Here is a 24,011-nt window from a genome sequence, read left to right as displayed (position 1 = left end):
TTAAGGGCTTGAGGGTATGGCTCACATTGGTAAGAGTGCCTGCCTAGTAAGCACAAGGTCCTGAGTTCAAACCCCAATACCACAAAAACAAAAAACCCCAACAAATAAACAGCTTGTCAAGGGGCTGGAGATTTGGCTCAGTGGTAGAGTTTGTGCCTACCAAGGACAAGGCCCTGAGTTCAAGTCTCAGTACCACCAAAAAAAAAAAAAAAAAAACCAAACCAAAAAGTAGTTTGAACACTGCTTTCCTTTTCTCTAATCATATAGCTTACTATACAAAGCAAGAAGCACCTTCTAATCTGGTGAATTGTCACACTCCTAAATTTTATCCTTTGTTAGACAGTATCTTTGAGAGTTCCTTAATGTTGAAATTTTTTTTACTCCCAATCATCCTTTTCTTACAACCAACTTTTATCTTTACATTGATAAGCTCATCTTCCTTCACAATTTTTCTGGCTGCACATCTGGAATCTTTAGTAGCAGCAGTGTCAACATGTATTTGTTTTCCGTTTTATTTTCAGTGTCAGCAGTTTTTGTTTCTTTGCTGCATTATATCTTTATTGGCCAATATCCTTTTTTTAGTATCTGTTTTTATAAACTGTTACATGGATTTACTACTGGTACACAAGAAAGCAACACAATTATACTTTTTGTCTAAACCAGTAAAACAAGCAGCGACTTGTCATTAACAGACTGAAAAAAAGTAATGTGATTGGTTATAGATCATGATGTGCATCTTTTAATTATTTTTTTTTTGTGATAGTGGAGTTTGAACTCAGGGCCTCATACTTGCTAGGCAGGCACTCTACCACTTGAACCACTCTGCCAGTCCTGTTTCATGTTGGATATTTTTGAGAATTAGTTCTGAATAGTTCTGAAGAACTATTTCTCCCGGGACTGAACTTCGATCCTCCTGATCCAGGCACACCCCACACATATGTTATTTTAAATAGTGATTTGTGGACAAAAGATGTAGCAACAAAGTTTGTATTTTATGTAATCAATCAGTTACTGCAGTAACTAAAGTTTGAACCATTTTATGAGATGAATGTTATTTAAACTGTGGTACTTGAAATCCATGTGTAGTAGAATGTTGGTATCTGTAGGTCTGTGGTTCCAAGGAGAGGAAAACCTGTCATGCTTAGGATGTGTATAGTTCAGTATTGGATTGCAGATGCTTGATATTTTTTTTTTTTTTTTTGCTGGTTATGGGGTTTGAACTCAGGGATTCATTTTTGCTAGACAGTCACCCTACCACTTGAACCACTCTGCCAGCCCTCTTTTATGTTGGGAATTTTTGAAATAGTGTCTCACATACTATTTGCCATTGTCCTCCTGATCTCTTGCCTCCTGAGAAGCTAGGATTGCAGATGTGAGCCACTGGCGCCCTGCTGCTTGATTTATTTTTTTCCATAACATCACACAACTTCCACTAAAGGTATGCTGCCTTTTACCAAATGTCAGATTTTTACTTTATCCCTTAAATTAGACACATTAAATTTTACCTTGTGTTTTGGGTGCCATTTGCTTTTTGGGCAGCAGATTTTCACAAAATTAAGGGCAGGGAAACACTCAGCAACATTTAAACACAACTGATGATAATACAGGACTAGCCGAGAACTTCATACCAGCCAAATAATGCACAGGCTGAAATTAAAAAATTTTTTTGTTGATTGGGATTTGAACTACTTGCTAGGCAGGTGCTCTACTGCTTGAGCAGTGCCTCCAACCTCTTTTTGCTCTGGTTATTTTGGAGATAAGGTCTCACTTTTTTCGTGGGCCAGGTTGGTGCTTTCATTGGAATGACAGGTATATACCACTGTGCCCAATTTTTTTCAATTGAGATGGGGTCTCAGCAAACTTTTGCCCAGGCTGACCTTGGACTTTGATCCTGCCAATCTTAGCCTCCCAAGTAGCTAGGATTACAGGTGTGAGTCACTGGCTCCTAGAAAAATTGCTGTTTTTGAAACTTCTTTTGATTTTTTTTTTTTTTCCCTATCCTGGGTGGGGGTTGAACTCAGGACCTGGAGCTTGCTAGGCATGCACTCTACCTTTTGAGCCATGCCCCCAGCCCTTTTTGCTTTGGTTATTTTTGAGATAGGTTCTTACTTTATCCCTGAATCGGTTTGGGCTGCCATCTTTCCTATGTTTCCTGTGTAACAGATGACAGGCGCATGCTACCATGTCCAGCTTTTATTGATTGAGATGGGGTCTCATGAACTTTTTGCCTGGCTGACCTATCCTCCTGATACCAGCCTCCCAAGTAACTAGGATTATAGGCTTGAATCACTGGGCCCAGTTTGATTTTTTTTTTTTTAATTTTTTTTTAACTGGGCTTGGTCGAAACTGTGTGTAATAAATCTACAAATAAGTTGGGCTTACTGCATATCAGAACCAATGCCCATATTTGGAAACATCCACTTATTTATTATTAATTATAGCATAAGACTTCCAAAAAGCAGAGATAAAGCATGCAGACTAGAATAAACAATTAAGAGTCAACGTTTGAACCCTTGTTTCAAAAGTAGTTGACTTTTTCAAAGACTCTTTCAAAGCTGACTAGTGTTCCCTTAGCACATACACTAAAAAGAGCTGATGTAAAGTAAGCCTTTTGAGTTGTGGAAGATGTGATCAGTACTCGGTTTGGGACTAATTTATAGTTTACAAAATTTTAGCTGGTTTGTGTGAGCCCAAGTGTAATTTTCAGTTTAAGTTGGAGTTTCAAACTATAGAGAAGGAAGATCCTCATGGCTATGTCTTCGTCTTTCTTTTCTCTCTCTCCCTCTCCTCTTTCTCCTCTTCTGCCTTTCTGTTTTGCAGTACTGGCCTTTGAACTCAGGGCCTTGTGCTTGCTTGGCAGGTGCTCTACCACTTGAGCCATACCACTAGCTCTTTTTCATGTAATTATTTTTCCAATAGGTGCTCTTGTTTATGCCTGGAACCCGGTGAGTTAAATCTTAAACCTTTACAGTATTAAATCTGTTATTCCTAAAGTGGCCTTTTAAGACATTTTTGTTATGGTGGTGGTGCTGGGGATTGAACCTAAGGCCTCACAAATTCTAGGCAAATGCTCTGCCACTGAGTGAATCCACAGTGTTATCTTTTAGACATTTAATACCATTCCCCCCCTTTCCCCCCCACCCCGTGCCTTTTTTCCTCTTATTCTCCTCCCTCTTCTACTTGGCCTAAATAAGAGTGTCTCTGGATAAGTCTGTATATAATATTAATATATTTATTATATAGGAAGAACTTGGTTTCAAGATTTTGGGGGCTGGGAAAATTGGGCAACAGCTATGTATCACGGGCTTCTTACCTCTCCAGGAATTTGGAAGTGGTTACCAAAACCTAGTCTTATAGAAAAAGGTCAGTTTCCTTTGGCCCTTGACCACACCTTTGAGTGATGTGTTTTGAGAATGCTGAAACTTCTGGTAGGTAGAGCTGTAATGAATACTGAGTTTGATTTCAGGGAGTTATGTTTTCTACTTTTTTTTTTTAAACAGCTTTACTAAAATACATACTATACTCTTGGCCCATTTAAAGTGTACAATTTAGTGAGTTTGGTTACTACAGTCATTTTAGAATGTTTTCATTATCTTGTATCCTAGCTCCCACATCCCTATGCCCCCAAACCCTTACCAATTGTCAGTCCACTTTTGTTCTGATAGATTTCCCTATTCAATTCTTTCAGGTGAATGGTCTTTTGTGTCCTTGGTTTTTTTTTTTTTGGTGGTATTGGGGTTTGAACTCAGGTCTTTGTGTTTGCAAAGTATGTGCTCTACCCCTTTAGTCACATCTCCAGTCCATTTTGCTTTGGTTATTCTCTTTTGGAGATGGGGGGGGGGGTCTCACGAATTATTTGCTTGGGCTGGGCTTGAACCACGATCCTCCTATCTCAGCCTCCCAAGTAGTTTAGGATTACAGGTGTGAGCCACTGGCACCCAGCCTCTGTCTGGCTTCTTTCACTCTGTATTATGGTTTGGATATGCTGTAATCTCCCAAAAAATTCATGTGTTGAAGGTTTAATCCCCAGCTGGTCAATCCAGTCATTGAGAGATGATTGGATCATAAGGGCTCTGACTTAATTGTTGGATTAACCCACAGGTGGATTCATAATTTGATGACATTATTGGCAAGTTTTGGAAACTAGGAGGAAGAGCCCAGTTGGAGGAAATAGGTCAGTGGGGGATGTGCCTTTGAAGGGTATATCTTGTTCCCAGTCTCTTCCTCTCTGTTTCTTGCCTGCTGTGAGGTGTGTAGCTTTCTTTTCTGCCCTGCCCTTCTGCCAAATGTTTCTACCTTGTCACAGGCCTAAGATAATGGAACCAGCAGATGATGAACTGAAACCTGAAACTGTGAGCCAAAATCAGTTTTTCCTCCTTTAAGTTTATCTCAGGTATTTTGTCACAGCAATGAAAAACTGACACTTTATATAGTATTTTCAAGTTGCAGCATGTATTACTGCTTTTGATCCTTATTTATTTATTGGCCTTGCACATACTTTACCACTGATCTGCATCCCTGGCCCTTTATATCCCTTTTTGCAGCTGAAGAATATCCATTGTATGGATATATCATATTTTGTTTTTTTGTGTGCCTGTTGACAGACATTTGAGTTGTTTATACCTTTTAGCTGTTGAGAAGGTATAAGGCTACTTTGAACATTTGTGTATACATTTTTGTATGGACATATGTTTTCTTTTTCTTGGGTAGATACCTAGCAGTAAATTGCATGGTGGTTGTGTTTTAACTGTTGAAGGAATTGCAGTACTTATTCAAAGAAAAATCTCTTTACATTCCTACCGGCAGTTTATGAAGTTCCTGATTTCTCTACATTCTCACTAGCACTTACCTGCCTTTTGATTCTAACCATTCTAGGGGATGTGATATGGTATTTTATTGTGAATTTGGTTTTCCTTTTCCACCTTTGTGTGTGTGTGTGTGTATGTGTGTGTGTGTGTGTGTGTGTGTGTGGTGTTATTGGGGCTTGAACTGAGGGCCTGTACTTGTTAGGCAGGTGCTTTTTCACTTGATCTATACCCCCAATCAATTTTCACTTTTCTGATGACTAGTGATGCTCAGTATCCTTTCATGTGCTTACCAACCATTTGTGATCTCCTTTGGAGAAGTGTCTCTTTAGATCCTTTACCCATTTTTTTTTGTCCATTTTTAAATTGGGCTATTTGTCTTTTTATTGTTTAGTTGGAGAAGTTCTTTATATAATATTCTAGGTACAAGTTCCTTATCAGATACATGGTTGCAAGTATTTTCTACCATTTCATCATTTTTCTTCATTTTCTTTTTTCAATTTGGAAATTTGAACTCATGTTTGCTAGTCAGGTCTCTACCACTGGAGACACACCCCCACCTCTTTTTTTTTTTTTTTTAAATAGGATCTTTAGTTGTTGTCCATGGCAAACAGGCATGTTACCATCATGCCTTCCTTATTGACTGAGATGGCATCTCAATAATTTTTTGCCCGCACTGGCCTTGAATCATGATCCTCACCATCTCTGTCCATGAATCGCTGAGATTATAGGCAGAAACCATTGCGCCTGGACTTTCTTCATTTTTTTTTTTTTTTTGAAGTCTGGGGTTTGAACTCAGGGCCTTCACCTTGAGTCACTCCACTAGCCTTTTTTTCAAGAAAAGATAGGGTCTTGTGAACTATTTTCCCAGGCTGGCCTCGAACTGTGATCCTCCTGATCTCTGCCTCCTGAGTAGCTAGGATTACAGGCGTGAGCCACCAGCTCCCGGCATGTCTTTGTATTCTTGATAATGTCTTTTGAAATCTAAAAGTCTTAAATTTTGATGAAGACGAGATTAATTGTTTTTCCTACTTTATTAAAATTTGAACTCTTATTGGGGTGCCACTGGCTCATGCCTGTAATCCTAGCTGCTTGGGAGGCTGAGATTGAGAGGATCTCGGTTTGAGGCCAATCAGGACAAAGAGTTCACAAGACCCCATCTCCAAAATAACCAGTGCAAAATGGATTGGAGGTATGGCTCAAGTGGTAGAACACCTGCTTTATAAGCGCAAAGCTCTGAGTTCAAATCCCAGTCCCACCTCCAGTAAAATGCAAACTCTGGCTTTTGGTACATACTTCATTGCCTAGCCAGTTTATTTATTTATTTTATTTTTACTTTTTTAAAGATGTCCTGTTGAAGTATTGTGAGTTCTAATTGAGGATCTAGTAAGGATTGTTTTACATGATTACCCCAGAGGGGTAGGAGTCTGAATTTTACCTTGGTAGGTATGAAGTCTAACTTCACATTTATAAAAGTTATATAGTTAGATAACCATGCATATTGCAAACCATTTATTCTTTTGAAATACTGTAATTGTATCCTACATTTTGCAATCTAGTGATTGGAATGTTACTGAAAAGTATAGACAGTGCATAACATAGCTTGCTATACTGTCATTCAAGCTAGTATCACCTGCCCAGGAAATTACCAGTTGTGGTTTACTAAACAGTACTGCTGAGTGGCGTTTCCTCAGAGGAAATACTTGTTACTGAAAAGTCCTTTAATTTTCTAAAATGTTTACCTCATAAACAGTGATTTGAAGGATATTTTGTTTCATACAGTTTTCTGATTGTGGAAGCTAACTGCCATTTCCTGGATACACAGGCAGTACTGGTGTTTGAACTAAGGGCCTTGCACTTGCTATGTAAGTGCTCCACCACTTTAGCCATGCCCCCAGCCTTTTGTTTGTTTGGTGGTGGTACTGGGGCTCGAGTCTTAGTCTTTTTGCTTTAGTTTCATAGGCACCGTCTTAATTTTTGAATGGGACTGGTCTTAGACTGTGATCCTCCTACCTCTACCTCTGTCTCTTTTAGCTGGGATTACAGATGTGCACCACTATATCTGGCTTGTTCTTTTTTTTTTTTGAGATAGGGTCTAACCTGGGCAGGTCTCACACTTCAATCCTCCCATCTCTGCCTGCCATGTAGTTGGGATTACAAGTGTGATGTGCCACACCTGGCTCCAACTTCACATCTTTAAGATGTATGTCATTCCTAGTTTTACTGAGAAATTAAAACTAGATGGGAGCCAGGCACTGTGGCTACATCTGTAATTCTGGCTACTTGGTGGTTGAGATTGGGAGGATCGCAGTTTGAAGCCAGCCAGGGCAAATAGTTCACAAGACCCGTCTCCAAAATAACCAAAGCAAAATGGACAGGAAGTGTTCAAGTGGTAGAGTGCCTACTTTTGCAGGCACGAAGCCCTGAGTTTCAAACCCCAGTCCCATCCCCAACCCCCCAAAAGTCTTTTAAGCACTCATTGAGGTGAACATATACTAGTTTTAAAATACTGTTTTTTGCATTTATTAATGGAACAATTGTTATTAATTTAAGTGTATTCTAGTGAAATATATTTTTAATCTCACACACTTTTTTCTTTTCTCTTTTTTTTCTGTTTTTGAGACATTGTTTCGCTATGTTGCCCAGACTGGTCTCTGTGTAACCCAGGGTGGCTTTAGACACATGATCCTCCTGCCCTAAGACTCAGCTACGAATACAGGTGTGTACAGCCATGCCTGGCTTCATTTAGTTTTTAGATACTTATTTGGGTGACATAAGTTATTATTGGTGTACCTGATGAACCTTCATTTCAGCAAAAATAATCCTAATTTATAATTATTTTCCTATGATTGTTATTATTTTTTTTTTCAGTACTGGGGCTTGAACTCAGGGCCTACACCTCAAGCCACTCCACCATCCCTTTTTTGTGAAGGTTTTCTTTTTTTTTTTCAAGATAGGTTTTTGCGAACTGTTTGCCTGGGCTGGCCTCAAACCATGATCCTCTTGATCTCTGCTTCCTGAGTAGTTGGATTACAGGCATGAGCCACAAGCTCCCTGCTTTTTCCCGTGATTTTTATAAATAAAAATTTTAGTGTTAAACCAATATTTGTATAAATTCATAGTATCTGTTGATGACTGTAATTCAGTTCTAAAGTTTGGTTCTTCTCCCTCCTTCAGTACTGGAGCTTTTGAACCACTCATGTAGCCCCATTTTTGCTTAAGTAATTTTTTTGGTAGGGCCTCACATTTTTTTGTCTGGGCTGGCCTGGACCACAAGTAACTGAGATGCTTCACACCACCACACCCAGTCTTTTTGTTGAGATGGGGCCTCGCTAACTTTTTGCTGAAGCTGACCTAAGTAGTTAGGATTATAGGTGTGAGCCACCAGCTCTCTGCTAATGTGACATAGTTTATCTGAATCATACGACAGTTGTACTCAAAAAAGTATCTACTGCTGTTAACAAATCACCTCAAAACTTAGTGGCATCAAGCAATGACTCATTCTTTTTCATAATAGGAGTATTGCTTAGGTGGTTTTTGTACTGGTCCTACTTTAAAGTGTGTTGCTTTGTGCAGCTACTGTGACCTCGTTAGGTGGCCAGTTTGGACTTCCTCATATCCCTGGTAGTGACAGGGTAGTCAGAATTTTATGATGCTGATGCTGATGATAATGATTATGATTATTACTGCGGTATGGGGTTTGAACTCAAGGCTTTGTGCTTGCTAGTTAGTTGCTCTACCACTTGAACAACTTCTCTAGTCCTTTTTGCTCTGGTTATTTTGGAAGTAGGGTCTTGCTTTTCGCTCTGTACCATGATCCTCATGTTATGTATCCTGCTGACATTGAGATGACAGGTGAGTGCCACCATGCCCAGCTTTTTTTCTGTTGAGATGAGGTATTGAAAACTTTTTTCCTGGGTTGACCTTAAACGGTGATCCTCCTGATCTCAGCCTCCTAAGTAGCTAGGATGACAGGCGCATGGCACCAGCACCCAGCCAGAATTCTTACATGGTGGTTGACTTCCAAGAACCAAAGCAGAAGTTGCTAGTCCTAGGACTTGCCCAACATCACTTCTGTGCTATTTGATTGATCAAAACACACGGGAAGGTCAGCCCAGCTTCAAAGGGAGCAGGAATATCCTCTACCTACCTACTACCTAAGCATCTTGAGAAGAGCAGGAATCTGGGCCTGGATGAGAAGAATGGTGCTGTGGAATAGTGCCATCTGTATGTCCATGTTTTATCCTTCAGGTGAATTTGTACCAAGTGGATTTTTTTTTTTTGACGGTATTGGGATTTGAACTCAGGGCGCCACACTTGCTAGGCAGGCACTCTAACACTTGAGCCACTCCACCCACTGTTTTTTTGTGTGTGGTGTTTTTGAGATGGGATCTTGAGAACTATTTGCCTGGGGTGTCCTCAAACACAAATCCTCCTGATCGCTGACTCTAGAGTAGCTAGGATTACAGGTGTGAGCCACCGGTGTCTGGCTACTAAGTGGAATTTTAAGTCAAAGCATATAGACACTATGTTTTGTCAAATTACCTCTTTGGCAAGATTTCCAGTGCCTGATAATCAAATATATTTTCGACAGTTCCAACTTTTTTTTTTTTTTTTTATATATATTTGTACTACTTGGGTTGGAACTTAGGGCCTCATACTTGCTAAGCAGGGACTCTATCACTTGATTGGTTCAGTTATTTCTCAAATAAGAGTCTCACGCTTTTTGCCCAGGGATGGCCTGAAACCTCAGTCCTACCCATGCCTCCTGTGTAGCTGGGATTACAGGGGTACACCAGCATATGCAACTTCCTTGTTGAGAGGAGTTCTTTTCCCCCAAACTGGCCTTGAACCACAATACTGAGCTCTGCCTCGCAAGTAGTTGGGATTATAGGCATGTACCACCACACCTGGCTCCTTCATTTCTACTTTTAAAATTTTGTTTATTTATTTATTTTGCTGTACTGGGGTTTGAACTCAGGGCCTACCCGTTGAGCCACGCCACCAGGCCTTTTCTGAGATGAGTTTTTTTTTTTTGAATTTTTATTGTTTTATTATTCATAAGTGCATACAATGCTTGGGTCATTTCTCCCTCCTGCCCCCACCCCCTCCCTTACCACCCACTCCACCCCTTCCCTCTCCCTCCCACCCCCTCGATACCCGGCAGAAACTCTTTTGCCCTTATCTCTAATTTTGTTGAAGAGAGAGTATAAGCAATAATAGGAAGGAACAAGGGTTTTTGCTAGTTGAGATAAGGATAGCTATACAGGGAGTTGACTGGCATTGATTTCCTGTGCATGTGTCTTACCTTCTAGGTTAATTCTTTTTGATCTAACCTTTTCTCTGCGTTGAGGGCAACAAATGCTAGCTAATTTCTTAGGTGTCTTACCTATCCTCACCCGTCCCTTGTGTGCTCTCGCTTTTATCATGTGCTCAAAGTCCAATCCCATTGTTGTGTTTGCCCTTGATCTAATGTCCACATATGAGGGAGAACATACGATTTTTGGTCTTTTGGGCCAGGCTAACCTCACTCAGAATGATGTTCTCCAATTCCATCCATTTACCAGCGAATGATAACATTTTGTTCTTCATGGCTGCATAAAATTCCATTGTGTATAGATACCACATTTTCTTGATCCATTCCTCAGTAGTGGGGCATCTTGGCTGTTTCCATAACTTGGCTATTGTGAATAGTGCCACAATAAACATGGGTGTGCAGTTGCCTCTGGAGTCACCTGTGTCACAGTCTTTTGGGTATATCCCCAAGAGTGGTATTGCTGGATCAAATGGTAGATCAATGTTTAGCTTTTTAAGTAGCCTCCAAATTTTTTTCCAGAATGGTTGTACTAGTTTACATTCCCACCAACAGTGTAAGAGGGTTCCTTTTTCCCCGCATCCTCGCCAACACCTGTTGTTGGTGGTGTTGCTGATGATGGCTATTCTAACAGGGGTGAGGTGGAATCTTAGTGTGGTTTTAATTTGCATTTCCTTTATTGCTAGAGATGGTGAGCATTTTTCATGTGTTTTTTGGCCATTTGAATTTCTTCTTTTGAGAAAGTTCTGTTTAGTTCACTTGCCCATTTCTTTATTGGTTCGTTAGTTTTAGGAGAATTTAGTTTTTTAAGTTCCCTAAATATTCTGGTTATCAGTCCTTTGTCTGATGTATAGTTGGCAAATATTTTCTCCCACTCTGTGGGTGTTCTCTTCAGTTTAGAGACCATTTCTTTTGATGAACAGAAGCTTTTTAGTTTTATGAGGTCCCATTTATCTATGCTATCTCTTAGTTGCTGTGCTGCTGGGGTTTCGTTGGGAAGGTTCTTACCTATACCTACTAACTCCAGAGTATTTCCTACTCTTTCCTGTATCAACTTTAGAGTTTGTGGTCTGATATGAAGATCCTGGATCCATTTTGAGTTAATCTTGATATAGGGTGATATACATGGATCTAGTTTCAGTTTTTTGCAGACTGCTAACCAGTTTTCCCAGCAGTTTGTGTTGAAGAGGCTGCTATTTCTCCATCGTATATTTTTAGCTCCTTTGTCAAACACAAGTTGGTTATAGTTGTGTGGCTTCATATCTGGGTCCTCTATTCTGTTCCACTGGTCTTCATGTCTGTTTTTGTGCCAGTACCATGCTGTTTTTATTGCTACTGCTTTGTAATATAGTTTGAAGTCAAGTATTGTGATACCTCCAGCATTGTTCTTTTGACTGAGTATTGCCTTGGCTATTCGTGGCTTCCTGTGTTTCCATATAAATTTCACAGTAGATTTTTCAATCTCTTTAATGAATGTCATTGGAATTTTGATGGGAATTGCATTAAACATGTAGATTAATTTAGGGAGTATTGACATTTTTACTATGTTTTTCTACCAATCCATGAGCATGGGAGATCTCTCCACTTTCTATAGTCTTCCTCAATCTCTTTCTTCAGAAGTGTATAGTTTTCCTTGCAGAGGTCTTTCACATCTTTTGTTAGGTTTACACCTAGGTATTTGATTTTTTTTGAGGCTATTGTAAATGGAATTATTTTCATGTATTCTTTTTCAGTTTGCTCATTATTAGTGTATGGAAATGCTAATGATTTTTCTATGTTGATTTTATATCCTGCTACCTTGCTACAGCTATTGATGATGTCTAGAAGCTTCTGAGTAGAGTGTTTTGGGTCTTTAAGGTATAGGATCATGTCGTCTGCAAATAGGGATATTTTGACAGTTTCTTTACCTATTTGTATTCCTTTTATTCCTTCTTCTTGCCTAATTGCTCTGGCTAGGAATTCCAGTACCATGTTGAATAGGAGTGGAGATAGTGGGCATCCTTGTCTGGTTCCTGATTTTAGAGGGAATGGTTTCAGTTTTTCTCTGTTAAGTATAATGCTGGCTGTAGGTTTGTCATATATAGCTTTTATAATGTTGAGGAACTTTCCTTCTATTCCTAGTTTTCTTAGAGCTTTTATCATGAAATGATGTTGGTTCTTATCAGAGGCTTTTTCTGCATCTATTGAGATGATCAAGTGGTTTTTGTCTTTGCTTCTGTTAATGTGGTTTATTACGTTTATTGATTTTCGTATGTTGAACCACCCCTGCATCCCTGGGATGAAGCCTACTTGGTCGTGGTGAATAATCTTTTTGATGTGTTGTTGAATTCGGTTTGCCTTTATTTTGTTGAGGATTTTTGCGTCAATGTTCATTAAGGAGATTGGCCTATAGTTCTCCTTTTTGGAGGTGTCTTTGCCTGGTTTTGGGATAAGTGTAATACTGGCTTCATAAAATGTGTTTGGCAGTTTTCCTTCCCTTTCTATTTCATGGAACAGTTTAAGGAGGGTTGGTATCAGTTCTTCTTTAAAGGTCTGATAGAATTCAGCAGAGAATCCATGAGGTCCTGGACTTTTCTTTTTTGGGGAGACTCTTGATTGCTGCTTCAATTTCATTTTGTGTTATAGGTCTATTCAAGTGATTAATTTCCTCTTGGTTCAGTTTTGGATGATCATATGTATCTAGAAATCTGTCCATTTCTTTTAGATTTTCAAATTTATTTGAATATAGGTTCTCAAAGTAGTCTCTGATGATTTCCTGGACTTCCATGGTGTTTGTTGTTATCTCCCCTTTTGCATTCCTGATTCTACTAATTTGGGTTTTTTCTCTCCTCATTTTAGTCAGGTTTGCCAGGGGTCTGTTGATCTTGTTTATTTTTTCAAAGAACCAACTTTTTGTTTCATTAATTCTTTGTATGGTTTTTTTGTTTTCTATTTCGTTGATTTCAGCTCTTATTTTTATTATTCCTCTCCTTCTATTTGTTTTGGGATTTGCTTGTTCTTGTTTTTCTAGGAGTTTGAGATGTATCATTAGGTCATTGATTTGGGATTTTCAGTCTTTTTAATATATGCACTCATGGCTATAAACTTTCCTCTCAGGACTGCCTTAGCTGTGTCCCATAGGTTCCGGTAGGTTGTGTTTTCATTTTCATTGACTTCCAGGAACTTTTTAATTTCCTCTTTTATTTCGTCAATGATCCATTCTTCATTAAGTAATGAGTGGTTTAGTTTCCAGCTGTTTGCATGTTTTCTGTCTTTGCTTTTGTTGTTGAGTTCTACTTTTACTGCATTGTGATCAGATAGTATGCACGGTATAATTTCTGTTTTTTTTTTCACATGTTGCTGCTGTTCTCTCTCCCTGTTTTGTAATCTTCCATACTTTTCTTTTTCTTTTTTTCTTCTTTTTGTGGTACTGGGGTTCCAACTCAGGTGCTCTGTTGCTTGAACCATGCCTCTTGCAAACCTACTTTTCTTTTTGTTTTGTTTTTTTGTGGTATCGGCATTTGAACTCCGGGCCTCGTGTTTGCTAGGTAAGTGCTCTACCACTTGAGCCATTCCCCAGCCCTTCTTTTTAAATGAAAGATTTTAAGCACCTTAAAAGTACATAAGTACACATGTACCCACTTTGACTTTCTCACCTTCTAGTAAATTATTATTCATGTTTTTTGTTTTTGTTTTTGGTGGTACGTGATTTGAACACTTCATCACTTGAGCCAGCCGAAAATATCTTTTCCACAAACATCTTTACACTTCCTTGTCTGTACTTATGAAAAGTATAAAGATCTGTTTATATACAGCTTTTTTGGTTTTTGAAACATTCAAAGTAAACAGACATGCTTCTCCTTCATTGTGTGTTTGCTGAAATCCAGGGCATTTTCATGTAGTATATAATAATGTATTTATCAAAATCAGAAAATAGCATGATGAACTGTTATCTGTAGGCCCTATTCAAATTGTGCCAATATTTCTCCCTTGTCCTTTGAAGCAAAATAATAAGTTTTTTTTTTTTTTCTGGTAACAAAGTTGTATTTGGTTGTCCTGTCTCTAGCCTCATTTAATCTGGATTCCTATCAACATTCAGTGCTGCCTCTAGTAAATATCATGTATTCATGTTTGTGCTTTGTGAATTTTCATTTTCATTAGTATCTTGAGTCCTGTACTGATTGTACATTATTTTAATCTTAATTTTATTAGCACTTGAGGAAGTGTTTTTTTGTGTTTGTGTGTGGTACTGGGGTTTGAACTCTGGGCTTCATGCTAGCTATGCAGGCACTCTACCACTTGTTTCATGTTGGGTATTTTTCGAGATAGGGTCTTGTGAACTGTTTGCCTGGGATTGGCTTCGAACTGTGATGTTCCTGATCTCTGCCTTGAGAGGAAATCTTAACATCTAGGAAATTGTTCTCTCTGTTTTCTTTTTCTTTCTTTTTTCAAATTCTTAGCACTTAAGGTTTTCATTGAATGTTGGAACTCTTTGTCAAGTCCCAGGAACAATGCCATCAGAATTTCAATTTCAGTGGAAAGAATCTGTAAGTTAATTTGGGGAGAACTGACATCAGTGTGTCTTTTTTTGTATCTAGGCAGATTGCTGTATTCAGTTTTTTGATGTTCTGTACTTGAGTTTTGTAATCTCTTCAGTCTTACAATTTTTTTTTTTTTACTTTGTCTTTACCTGTATGATTTCTGCTCGTTTTTTTTTTTTTTGCGGGGGGGATAGTACTAGGGTTTGAACTCAGGGCCTCACACTTGAAAGGCAAGTGCTGTACCACTTGAGCCATTCTACCAGCCCTTTTTTGTGTTGGGGATTTTTGAGATAGGGTCTCTGGACTGTTTGCCTGGGCTTGCTTTGAACCATGATTCTCCTAATCTCTGCCTCCTGAGTAGTTAGGATTACAGGCATGAACCAGTGGTGCCTGACTTTCTGTCTCTCATATGTATATATGGATTTATTTTAAAAGTAGATTTCTGCATCTGGCAGTTGTAGATTAGGTAATTCTTTGGGGCGTGTGCAGTGCTGGCGGTTGAACTCAGAACTTAATACTTGCTAGGCAGGTGCTCTAACATGCGGACTACTCTTCCAGCTCTGTTCTTTTTTTATAGTACATCTGGAGAGTTTCTTCTTCAAGTAGACCTTCCTTGTCCTTTATTTTGGAGTTAGTTGCCCTTTCTATGTGATACCATACGATTTCACACATTGTATTGTCTGGCTTTTATACCTCTTCTAGATTATAAACTTCTTCAGTGCAAAGCTCTTAGTCCTCCTGGTATCAAGTACCTGGCATAATAAAGATAGCTAGTAGTTATCACATGCTTATTGAGCAAAATAACTAATATAAAAGTGAATGGATGACAAAATACATGACTTTCAATACTTTACTGCTAATGTATTTTTTCCTCTATATGGTGTTTTTGAAATTTTTTTGTTCCATTAAGAAAGCTAATGTTAAAGTAAAACAAATATTTATCTTTTAAAATTGTGAAAAATTAAAAAATAGTTTTTCAAATAAATGTTTCTATTAGTATTTTAAGCACTATAAAACTAGAAGATGAGTTTCTATATGCTTAAACTTAAAAACTTTCTTTATAGTATGGGTGGGGTTTTTTTTCCCCTCTTTGTGACAGGGTTTCACTATGTAGCCCAAGCTTCCTGACTGCTGAGATTACAGGTATACATCATCACAACTTGCTATTTACAGTGTTATTGTTTATATAGAAAATTTCAACAATTGATATCTTTTGAAAAAATCTGCATTTTAAGTTGTTCATATTCTGTAGTCTCCCTCCTTTTTTTCTTCCCCCCTTTTTTCTGCATTTTGAGATGCAGTATCAGTAACACAAAGAAGACTGTAACCAATGTTGGGAAATTTGAATTTTAGTTTTAATTTAGCTACTGGCTTGCCACAATCTTGAATGAATTCATGTTTTTGGTCATTATAGAATGTGAATGTATCTACACATTCTAACTCATCATATTAAGTACTGTGGCTATATGAGAAAGTTGCTTGAAAAATATAGAATGGTGGTTATGTTATTTCCTGGCCAGGAGTATTTTGCTTTGAACTCATCTAGTAGGTGAAAATCAGGATTTGTACTGGGGTGCTTCACTGTTATCTAGTAAAATGTTGATGTTAATAACAGCTTACAACGTGAGATTTGATGAAACACATCTGCCTATAAAGTTTTTAGCAACTGTCTGTCACATAGAAAGTGCTCAATAACCATGTTGTTACTATTTTTACTTACCAAGTTAGCTGTGGGGATTTGAATTCCCAGAGTGAGGTAGGAACCAGAGAACTAAAATTACAGGTGAGGCTTTAAAAAATTCCATCTTAACAAGGTATACCCTCCAGTTTGTTGAAGTGACAGAAACCCATGTGTCTAAGAACTTTTGATTTTGTTTTTTTTTGGAACAACAGTAGTTGTACCACTTGAGCCATACCTCCAGTCCATTTTGCTCTGGTTATTTTGGAGATGGTGTTTTGGGAACTATTTGCTTGGGTTGGTGTCAAACCAAGAACTTTCCTGTCTCAGCCTTCCAAGTAATAGGATGAAAGACATGGGTAATCCTGTAGGTGCCCAGTATGTCTAAGAACTCAACAGAAAAGGTAGACTGGCTGGATGTGGAACCTGGAAGGGCTGGTTAGCACATTTGCCCCAGACCCTCTCCTTTAGTCCTCCCAGCTTTGCTGGGGAGAAGGGCAGGCTTGGGTGTTGATAAGGAGTAGCAAAGGTGAGATTAGAAAGCAGGTGGACTGGGTGCCAGTGGCTATTTGGGAGGCAGAGGTCTAGAGGATTGTGGTTTGAAGCCAGCCTGGGCACATAATTTGTGAGACCCTATCTCAGAAATTCCCAACACAAAAAGGGCTGGTGGAGTGGCTCAAGTGGTAGAGTTCCTGCCTAGCAAGCATGACTTCAAATCCCGGTATTGCCAAAAAGAAAGCAAGTGTAATGGCAAGAATTTATTCCATTCCTACAGCTGTTTTCCATTGTGTTCACCGCCCCCCCCCCCCCATTAACTTAAACATGGTAAAAAGTTAATATGGAAAGTTATGTGTGTGTGTGCGTGTGTGTGTATGTATGTATATCTGTGTGTGTGTGTGTGTGTGTGTGTGTGTGTGTGTGTGTGTGTGTGTGTGTAGTTAATATGGAAAGCCCTTATAATAAACACAGCATGACAAGACTCCTAGTATTTATTTGGCTGTCTTTATGCCTCTTTTGGGGTGTCATGGGAATTAAATGCCAGATAAGTTTCAGATTAAAAACTACAAGCATGTTTGCTTGCATTCAGTGTTTTGCTTATGAGTGGGAGGTTCATTGTAATATAGGAGACTTGATTAGTGGAAAGCCTGAAGACTTGAATTCTTGACTGGGCTTGGCAACAAAACAGTTCTATAAGATTTTTATTGCCAAACTACCAGAGAGTAGCACATACACAGTTATTTTGTGACACACTATCTCCATCTTGTGATTTTTTTTTTTCTCTTCACAGGCATCAGTGGTTAAGTGAAATGCGACAAATGTGCTGTAATCTGAATTTGAAAACATAATTTAGTCTCATGCTTTGAAAAAACAGAATTGTCCCAGATGCTGTAATGTAGCCCTTTAAATGTTAGCATTGCCAGTAATGGATCTGTTAATCTTAGAAATATTTTCTCATGCTGCTGTGAGAGGTGTTGAAAAATTAGCAGTAATTAGGTTTGCCACACACTGGGCACTTTGGCAAAAGGAACATTTATTTTCCATTGTTTACTTTATAGTTTTGGATATTGGTAAAGGTCACCTGACTGAATTGGTTATTTTAAAAGGTGGCAAAAACTCCAAACAAATTTAGAATTGTTCTTGGGGGAATGACTTCATAATGACAAGAGTTGTTAAGATTGCTTCAAAAAGCAGTTCAGATGGCCATATACGATACAAAAACCAAAAAAGAAGTTGTCCCAATGTTATGTAAATAGAAACTTAGACCTTAGGATAAAATTTCTAGGGGCTACCCTACAGAAATTTAGGAAGAGTTTTTATTGTCAATAATTTAGATGGAGGTAAATAATTTTGTCATGTAGCTTGGACACTAAAATCATAGTAAAAATTTATGTTGTTTAAGGTGGATTCCCTTGTTTAATTTCCACAGTTATTCAGTGAGGTCAGAACTATTGTTATCAGACTTTCTCAGATCAGAAGATGCCAGGGCATGTGTCAAAAGTGGACAGAACTGGAGTGGGACTTGGCAGTCTGATTCCTAGATTTGTGCTCATCCTACCAGCATCTGCTCCTGTGTACCTTGAAGTGCTTTGCAGCTTAGGGAGAGAACAGTGCAATTTAGAAACTGGGTTTTAATACTGGATTTGCCACTGTGAGTGTGTGACCTTGGGAAGTCACAGAAGTTTACTTTCAAGTACTTTTAGGACTAAATGGAATAATTTACTTAAAATATGCTAGATAAATTGTTATTAATAATTATAGTAATTGGAATGGCTGTTGTACCAGATTCATATTTTTGTGGTCTGTGATTTTCAGTCATTTTTATGGAAGCACAGTAAACAAAATGACTACTAGTTTTTGTTTTTGTTTTTCTGATTTTATTTTATTTTAATTTTTGAGGTACTGTGTTTGAATTCAGGGCTTCTTGCTTACTACCACTGGAGCCATGCCTCCAGACCTTGTTTTTGTTTAAGTTGTAGTACTTGATGGTTTTTCATTATATGTCCAGCAAGAACATAGGGGTTACTATGAACTAATAAGTGGAAGAGATGTTTTGCTTTAGGTTACACAAAATGAAACAGTTATTTTTGTTTAGTTTTTGGTGGGACTAGGGTTTGAATTTAAGAGCTTTGTGCTGGCAAAGCAGCTACTGTACTGCTTGAGCCACAGTTATTGTGGAGATGGGGTCTCCTGAATTATTTGCCTGGACTGGCCTTCAGCCATGGTCTTCCCGATCTCAGCCTCCCAAGTAGCTAGGATTATGGAAGTGAGCCACATGTGCCTGGCTGAACCAGTTACTTTTAAAGAGATGTCATTTTATTCTTTCCACCTTGAAATTCTTTGTGTGTGTGTGTATGTGTGTGTTTTTCTGAGGGCATTACATAATTTTGTTTATTTATTTCTGGCGGCTTGAACTCAAAGTCACACGCTTGCTAGGCAGGCCACTCTGCCAGATCTCTTTTTGTGATGAGTGTTTTCAAGATAGAATCTTGCAAACTATTTGCTCAGGGCTGGCTTTGATCTATTACCTCCTGATCTTTTCTTTTGAGTAACTAGGATTACAGGCGTGAACCACCAGTGCCTGGCAAATTACATAATTTTTATAGAACACGTGATGGGGTTGAGAGGGTTTTCGTGTTTAATGCTGTATGAGTGCATGGAAGACTCCTCTTTGTGGCGTGATCTTAGGCCAGAAATCCTAGGAAAGGTGGAAAATTGGAAGATTTGTTTGGATTGCAGGGATTGAGATCAGAATGATGGCAAACACCAGGTTCACTGAGAAAGAAGGTATGGAAACGGAAAAGGATAGGAGATTCTGGGCAGAAAGACTTAGATAAGATTTTAGGAGTACAGTAAGGAGTGATAAGGTCAAAAGAGCAGAAATAGTATGACATGGAGTGGATGTGTGAGAAGGGTTAATGAATGATGAAATATTTGCTAGACTGGGCCAGGAGGTGAAGGGAGTGTCCTGGAAAACTGAGACACTTGAGTGACAGTTGAGTGATGGTGCTGCCCTGACAGAGGTAGAGCCTCACTGGTTAGTGACAGGAGCCCTGACTAATGGAAAGAAGAAGGGTAGGTACTGAGGTGGGCAGCCCACTTCAATCAACATATAGAAAATCCTACCTTTTGGTACATTTTCTAAGACCGAACATAACTCTCATTAAAAGTCATTAGTGTAGATGGATGTGGTGGCTACTCAGGAGGCAGAAATCAGGAGGATCATGGTTTGAGGCCAGCCCAGGCAAATTGTTTGTGAAGTGCTACCTTGGAAATACATAACATTTTTTTGTGTTATGGTGGCCAGGTGGTGTGGCTCAAGTGGTGAAGCACCTGCCTACCTAGTGCAAGGCCCTGAGTTTAAATTCTGGTACTGCCAAAAAAAGAAAAATCATTAGAGTATGTATTAATGAACCTTAGCTTATATGAACTGTCTTGTCATGCCTGTTTATTTGATGCTGGAGTCTTTGGCTAGTAACAGAAACCTCAGGTAGGGGTTTCTGTTATGATTCTTTCTTTATTAATGATTTATGTCAGTATAAAAAATGATCAAATAGGAATTTATATACATGTTCTGTACTGCTGTTAATGTTTGCTACAATGGTTTCTGTAGTATTTTCATTTTGAGGAGTTACTAGTTAGCATCTTCTGGGACAGAATGCTTTTTAAAGGAAATTTTGGGGGAAATAATTTATAAAAATTAATTTGGGAAAAGTTGAATTTAAATATGTGTAAGTTTTCTAACTGAGCTTCTAACATTTACATTGATACTCTTTTGTATAGGAGTTAAAGTTCCTCGTAATTTTCGCTTGTTGGAAGAGCTTGAAGAAGGACAAAAAGGAGTAGGTGATGGTACGGTTAGCTGGGGCCTTGAAGATGATGAAGATATGACACTTACAAGGTGGACAGGCATGATTATTGGGCCACCAAGGGTCAGTGCTATAAATTCTGTATTTTTCTATTAATATTTTTCTATTAATATTTATTGTTACTATAGAATGTAATTTTGTATTATCAGTATTAAAATGAACAATTATTGTAATTTTTAACTGAAATAATGTTTCCCTTTTAGTTTACTTTGCATGTCCTTTTTTTTATTCTCTTGGTGGGATTAGGATTTGTACTTCAGGGCTTTGCACTAGAGCCATACCTCCAGTCCATTTTGCTTTGGTTATTTGGAATTGGGAGGGATGTCTCTCTTTTTCTGGGCTGACCTCGAATCTTGATCATCCTGATCCCAGTCTCCTAAGTAGCTAGGATTACAGGCATGAGCCACTGGAGCCTGGCCTGTGTATATATATATATATATATATATATATATAGAGAGAGAGAGAGAGAGAGAGAGAGAGAGAGAGAGAGAGAGAGAGAGCGAGCGTTAGAATATGTTTCTTCTAGCTGGAATAAATTGAGGAAGACTGAACAGTGGAGGAAGTTGCCTTTGGAATGAGCCATAAGGACTGGTAGGATTTCTGAGGTGGTGTTGGATATGGAGAACATTCCAGATAGAGAGGAAGAAACGTGAGGAGAGGAGGAGGTATTTGGAAAGAGTAAACAGTCATTTTAATATAACACATTACTAACCCCCTTGTATAAATGAGGGTTTCTTCATTGGTTTGCATTGAGTACATTGCTGTTTGCCCTCTGACATTTCAGAGTCCATTGGGACATTGTAGGCCTTGGTTTCTTCATTTATGAGCTATTTTAAAAGTCTGGAATTCTGCTGAGAATGTAGCTTAGTGGTAGAACGTGTGCTTAGCATGCACATGACTCTGGGTTTAGTTCTCAGCACCAACAAAGCAAAACAGAAATCTAAGGCTCTTACTGTTTTCTAGCGGTGGTGTTGTTGCTTACCATGCTGTTTTTCATTCTTAGGTCTCTCTCAGGTTTGCCTAATTTTATTTTTGCTTAAAATCTTTTTTTCTAGATCGAGAAACTTTTTTCTACATTGTATTTCTTACTCAGGGATCCTATACTGCACTCCCTGCAGTGAGTCTTTGAAATCTGTTATGTAATGATTTTGCTGTCCTGGAAAGAACACAAAATCTACCCCCCTTCCAATCTTTGATTTTATATAATGGTAACTACCTTGTGGTAAAAGCATTTCAACTGTTTTGCTGTTGGGTATAGTTTAGACTGTGTCTTGATTATTACAAAACAAATTTTTTTTTAGGTAATTACCACTGTTACTTTTTGAGAATGAGTAATGTGTGTTGTATGTTTAGTTTCTAGTATTCCTTTGCAAAATTCATGCATACTCTTAAGGTCTCCTTTTTTTTCTTCCCCTGTTCTGATTTTTCCATAAAACATTTGAAGAAAGAAATACTGTATTGATTTCTAGAAGTCTTTCAAACTCAGAATTTTTAATGAAAACCTTGATTTTTCACTGCTATAAACATCATTACCATTCTCTGCATAAAAAACCCCCAAAAGCAAGTGGTTATAACTTACAAACATTCTGGCTCAGAATAGTTTGAAGATTTAAGTTGGTGGAATATAAATTTGAAATTATTTGGATTTGTTTTTTCTTTAGTCACTGCCTCCAGTGGACTTTTGGAATGTTTTGGAGCTTATATCTGAGTTTATCAGTGTTCTTGTGAGCAGACCCTTAGCACAGTTCCTAGATGTGGAGGAACTGCTATAGCTCCTACTTGTTCCTACTTGATTGCTCATGCAGTTGGGGTCCCAGAAGGATTCTTAAGCTAGACTCCTTTCCTGCTGTCATTGAAGTACAGGAAATGCTGTGTCCTGCCCATGCCCTCTAGTTCCTGCCTCCTATCTTACAGGGGCACAGGGCATATAGACCGAATGGTGCCATTTTACTCTATGGAAGCTGTAAGGGAAAAAGTAATACCTTTTCTTACCGTCACAAAGTTTATGGCTGAGGCACCCATAAAAAATGATAGATTAACAACAGAAAAACACATTTATTTTATTCAGGTTTTAGGTGACATGGTAGCTTTCAGAAATGACCTAAAGAAGCATGTCAGTGTTTTTATGTTAAGTTTGGTGAAGAGTGGCCAGTCTTGTAGGAGTATGGTTGAAGAAAAAGAGTGTGATCTAGTGGTAATAAACTAGGGGAGGAGGGGATGGCAAGGCCTGTTCATTCAGATTCTTCTGTGTCTCTGTGTCCTTAGAGATAAGGATTAAAGAGGGCAACTCTTGAGTGACTTCAGGGGAAGGTCAGTTAGGTTTTATGATCTCTTTCAGGAGAGAAGCAAGAAGAGAAAGTCCTCTTTTTACTGTTTTCTCAAATACCAGGGTGCTATATTTTGCATTAATGTGACCTGAACCCTTTCACAGTCCCTTCTCACTTCCTTTGGGTGCCACAAATAGGCAGGAGGAGAGTACCCTATGAAGGCACAGCATTCTTCCCAAGCTTAACTGCCTACTACCCCATGATTTCTTTTGAATCTCTTTAGCCTCTCTGCCAGCTCTTTTCTGTGTTAGGTATTTTCGAGGTAGGGTCTTGAGAACTATTTGCCTGGGCTGGCCTCAAACCTCAGTCTTCCTATTCTCTGCCTCCTTAGCTAGGATAATAGATGTGAGTCACTGGCACCCACTTGGCTTAGTAAATAATAGTTCCTTTTTTTACTTTCCTATTTTACTTTCTCTTAAAATTTAGAGTTGACAAAGTTAATCAAAGATGTTAAAAATTAGAATCATAATTGCTTTGAGTATGGAAGTAGACTAGTGGGTTAGTTTAGAGATCTTTTTAAACTTAAAAACATTGAGGCTGGTTGCAGTGGCTCTCACCTGTAATCCCAGTTACTCAGGAGGTGGTGATCTGGGATTGCAGTTTGATGCTGTCTGATCAGAAAGACCCCATCTTACTAAGCTGGGCATGGTGATGTGAGCTTGTGACCCCAGGTGTGTGGGAGGTTGTAGGTAGAAAGATCGAAGTCTGAGGTGAGTCCCAGGCAAAAACGCAAGATTCTGTCTGAAAAATAAACTAATGGAAAAAGGACGGGAGCATGGCTCAAGTTGTAGGCGCTTGCTAGCAAGCTCAGGATGCCCTGAGATTAAACTCCAATAATGCCAAGACACAACAAACAAAAACAAACCATAGTGAAGTGTATACTTCTTGACATCCTATACTCCGATTGAGATAATAGAACATTTTGTTCACCCCAGAGAGCTTCCTATGCCCTTTCCTACCCCAGCCCTGCTTTTTGTACCTGAGAGTAGTTTTGCATGTT

General features: G+C 38.6%; 1 protein-coding gene across 3 annotated transcripts in view; it reads left to right on the top strand.

The window, feature by feature from the left end:
• Window positions 1-24,011, top strand: part of Ube2v2 (ubiquitin conjugating enzyme E2 V2) — a 63,148-nt gene that overhangs the window by 4,264 nt on the left and 34,873 nt on the right. For 2 of the 3 annotated variants that reach the window (XM_074068493.1, XM_074068492.1), the window contains one exon: window positions 20,599-20,747. In XM_074068493.1, coding sequence (XP_073924594.1) covers window positions 20,599-20,747 — 149 coding nt within the window. Of the gene's footprint in view, window positions 1-7,396; window positions 7,525-20,598; window positions 20,748-24,011 lie in introns of those variants that run through there. The other variant, XM_074068494.1, reaches the window with a different exon arrangement.

The sequence above is a fragment of the Castor canadensis genome, chromosome 3 (genome assembly GCF_047511655.1).
Source record: "Castor canadensis chromosome 3, mCasCan1.hap1v2, whole genome shotgun sequence".
In the NCBI taxonomy this organism is placed as follows: domain Eukaryota; kingdom Metazoa; phylum Chordata; class Mammalia; order Rodentia; family Castoridae; genus Castor; species Castor canadensis.
The sequence above is the reverse complement of the archived record's forward strand: the minus strand, read 5'-3'. Positions and strand labels throughout refer to the sequence as shown.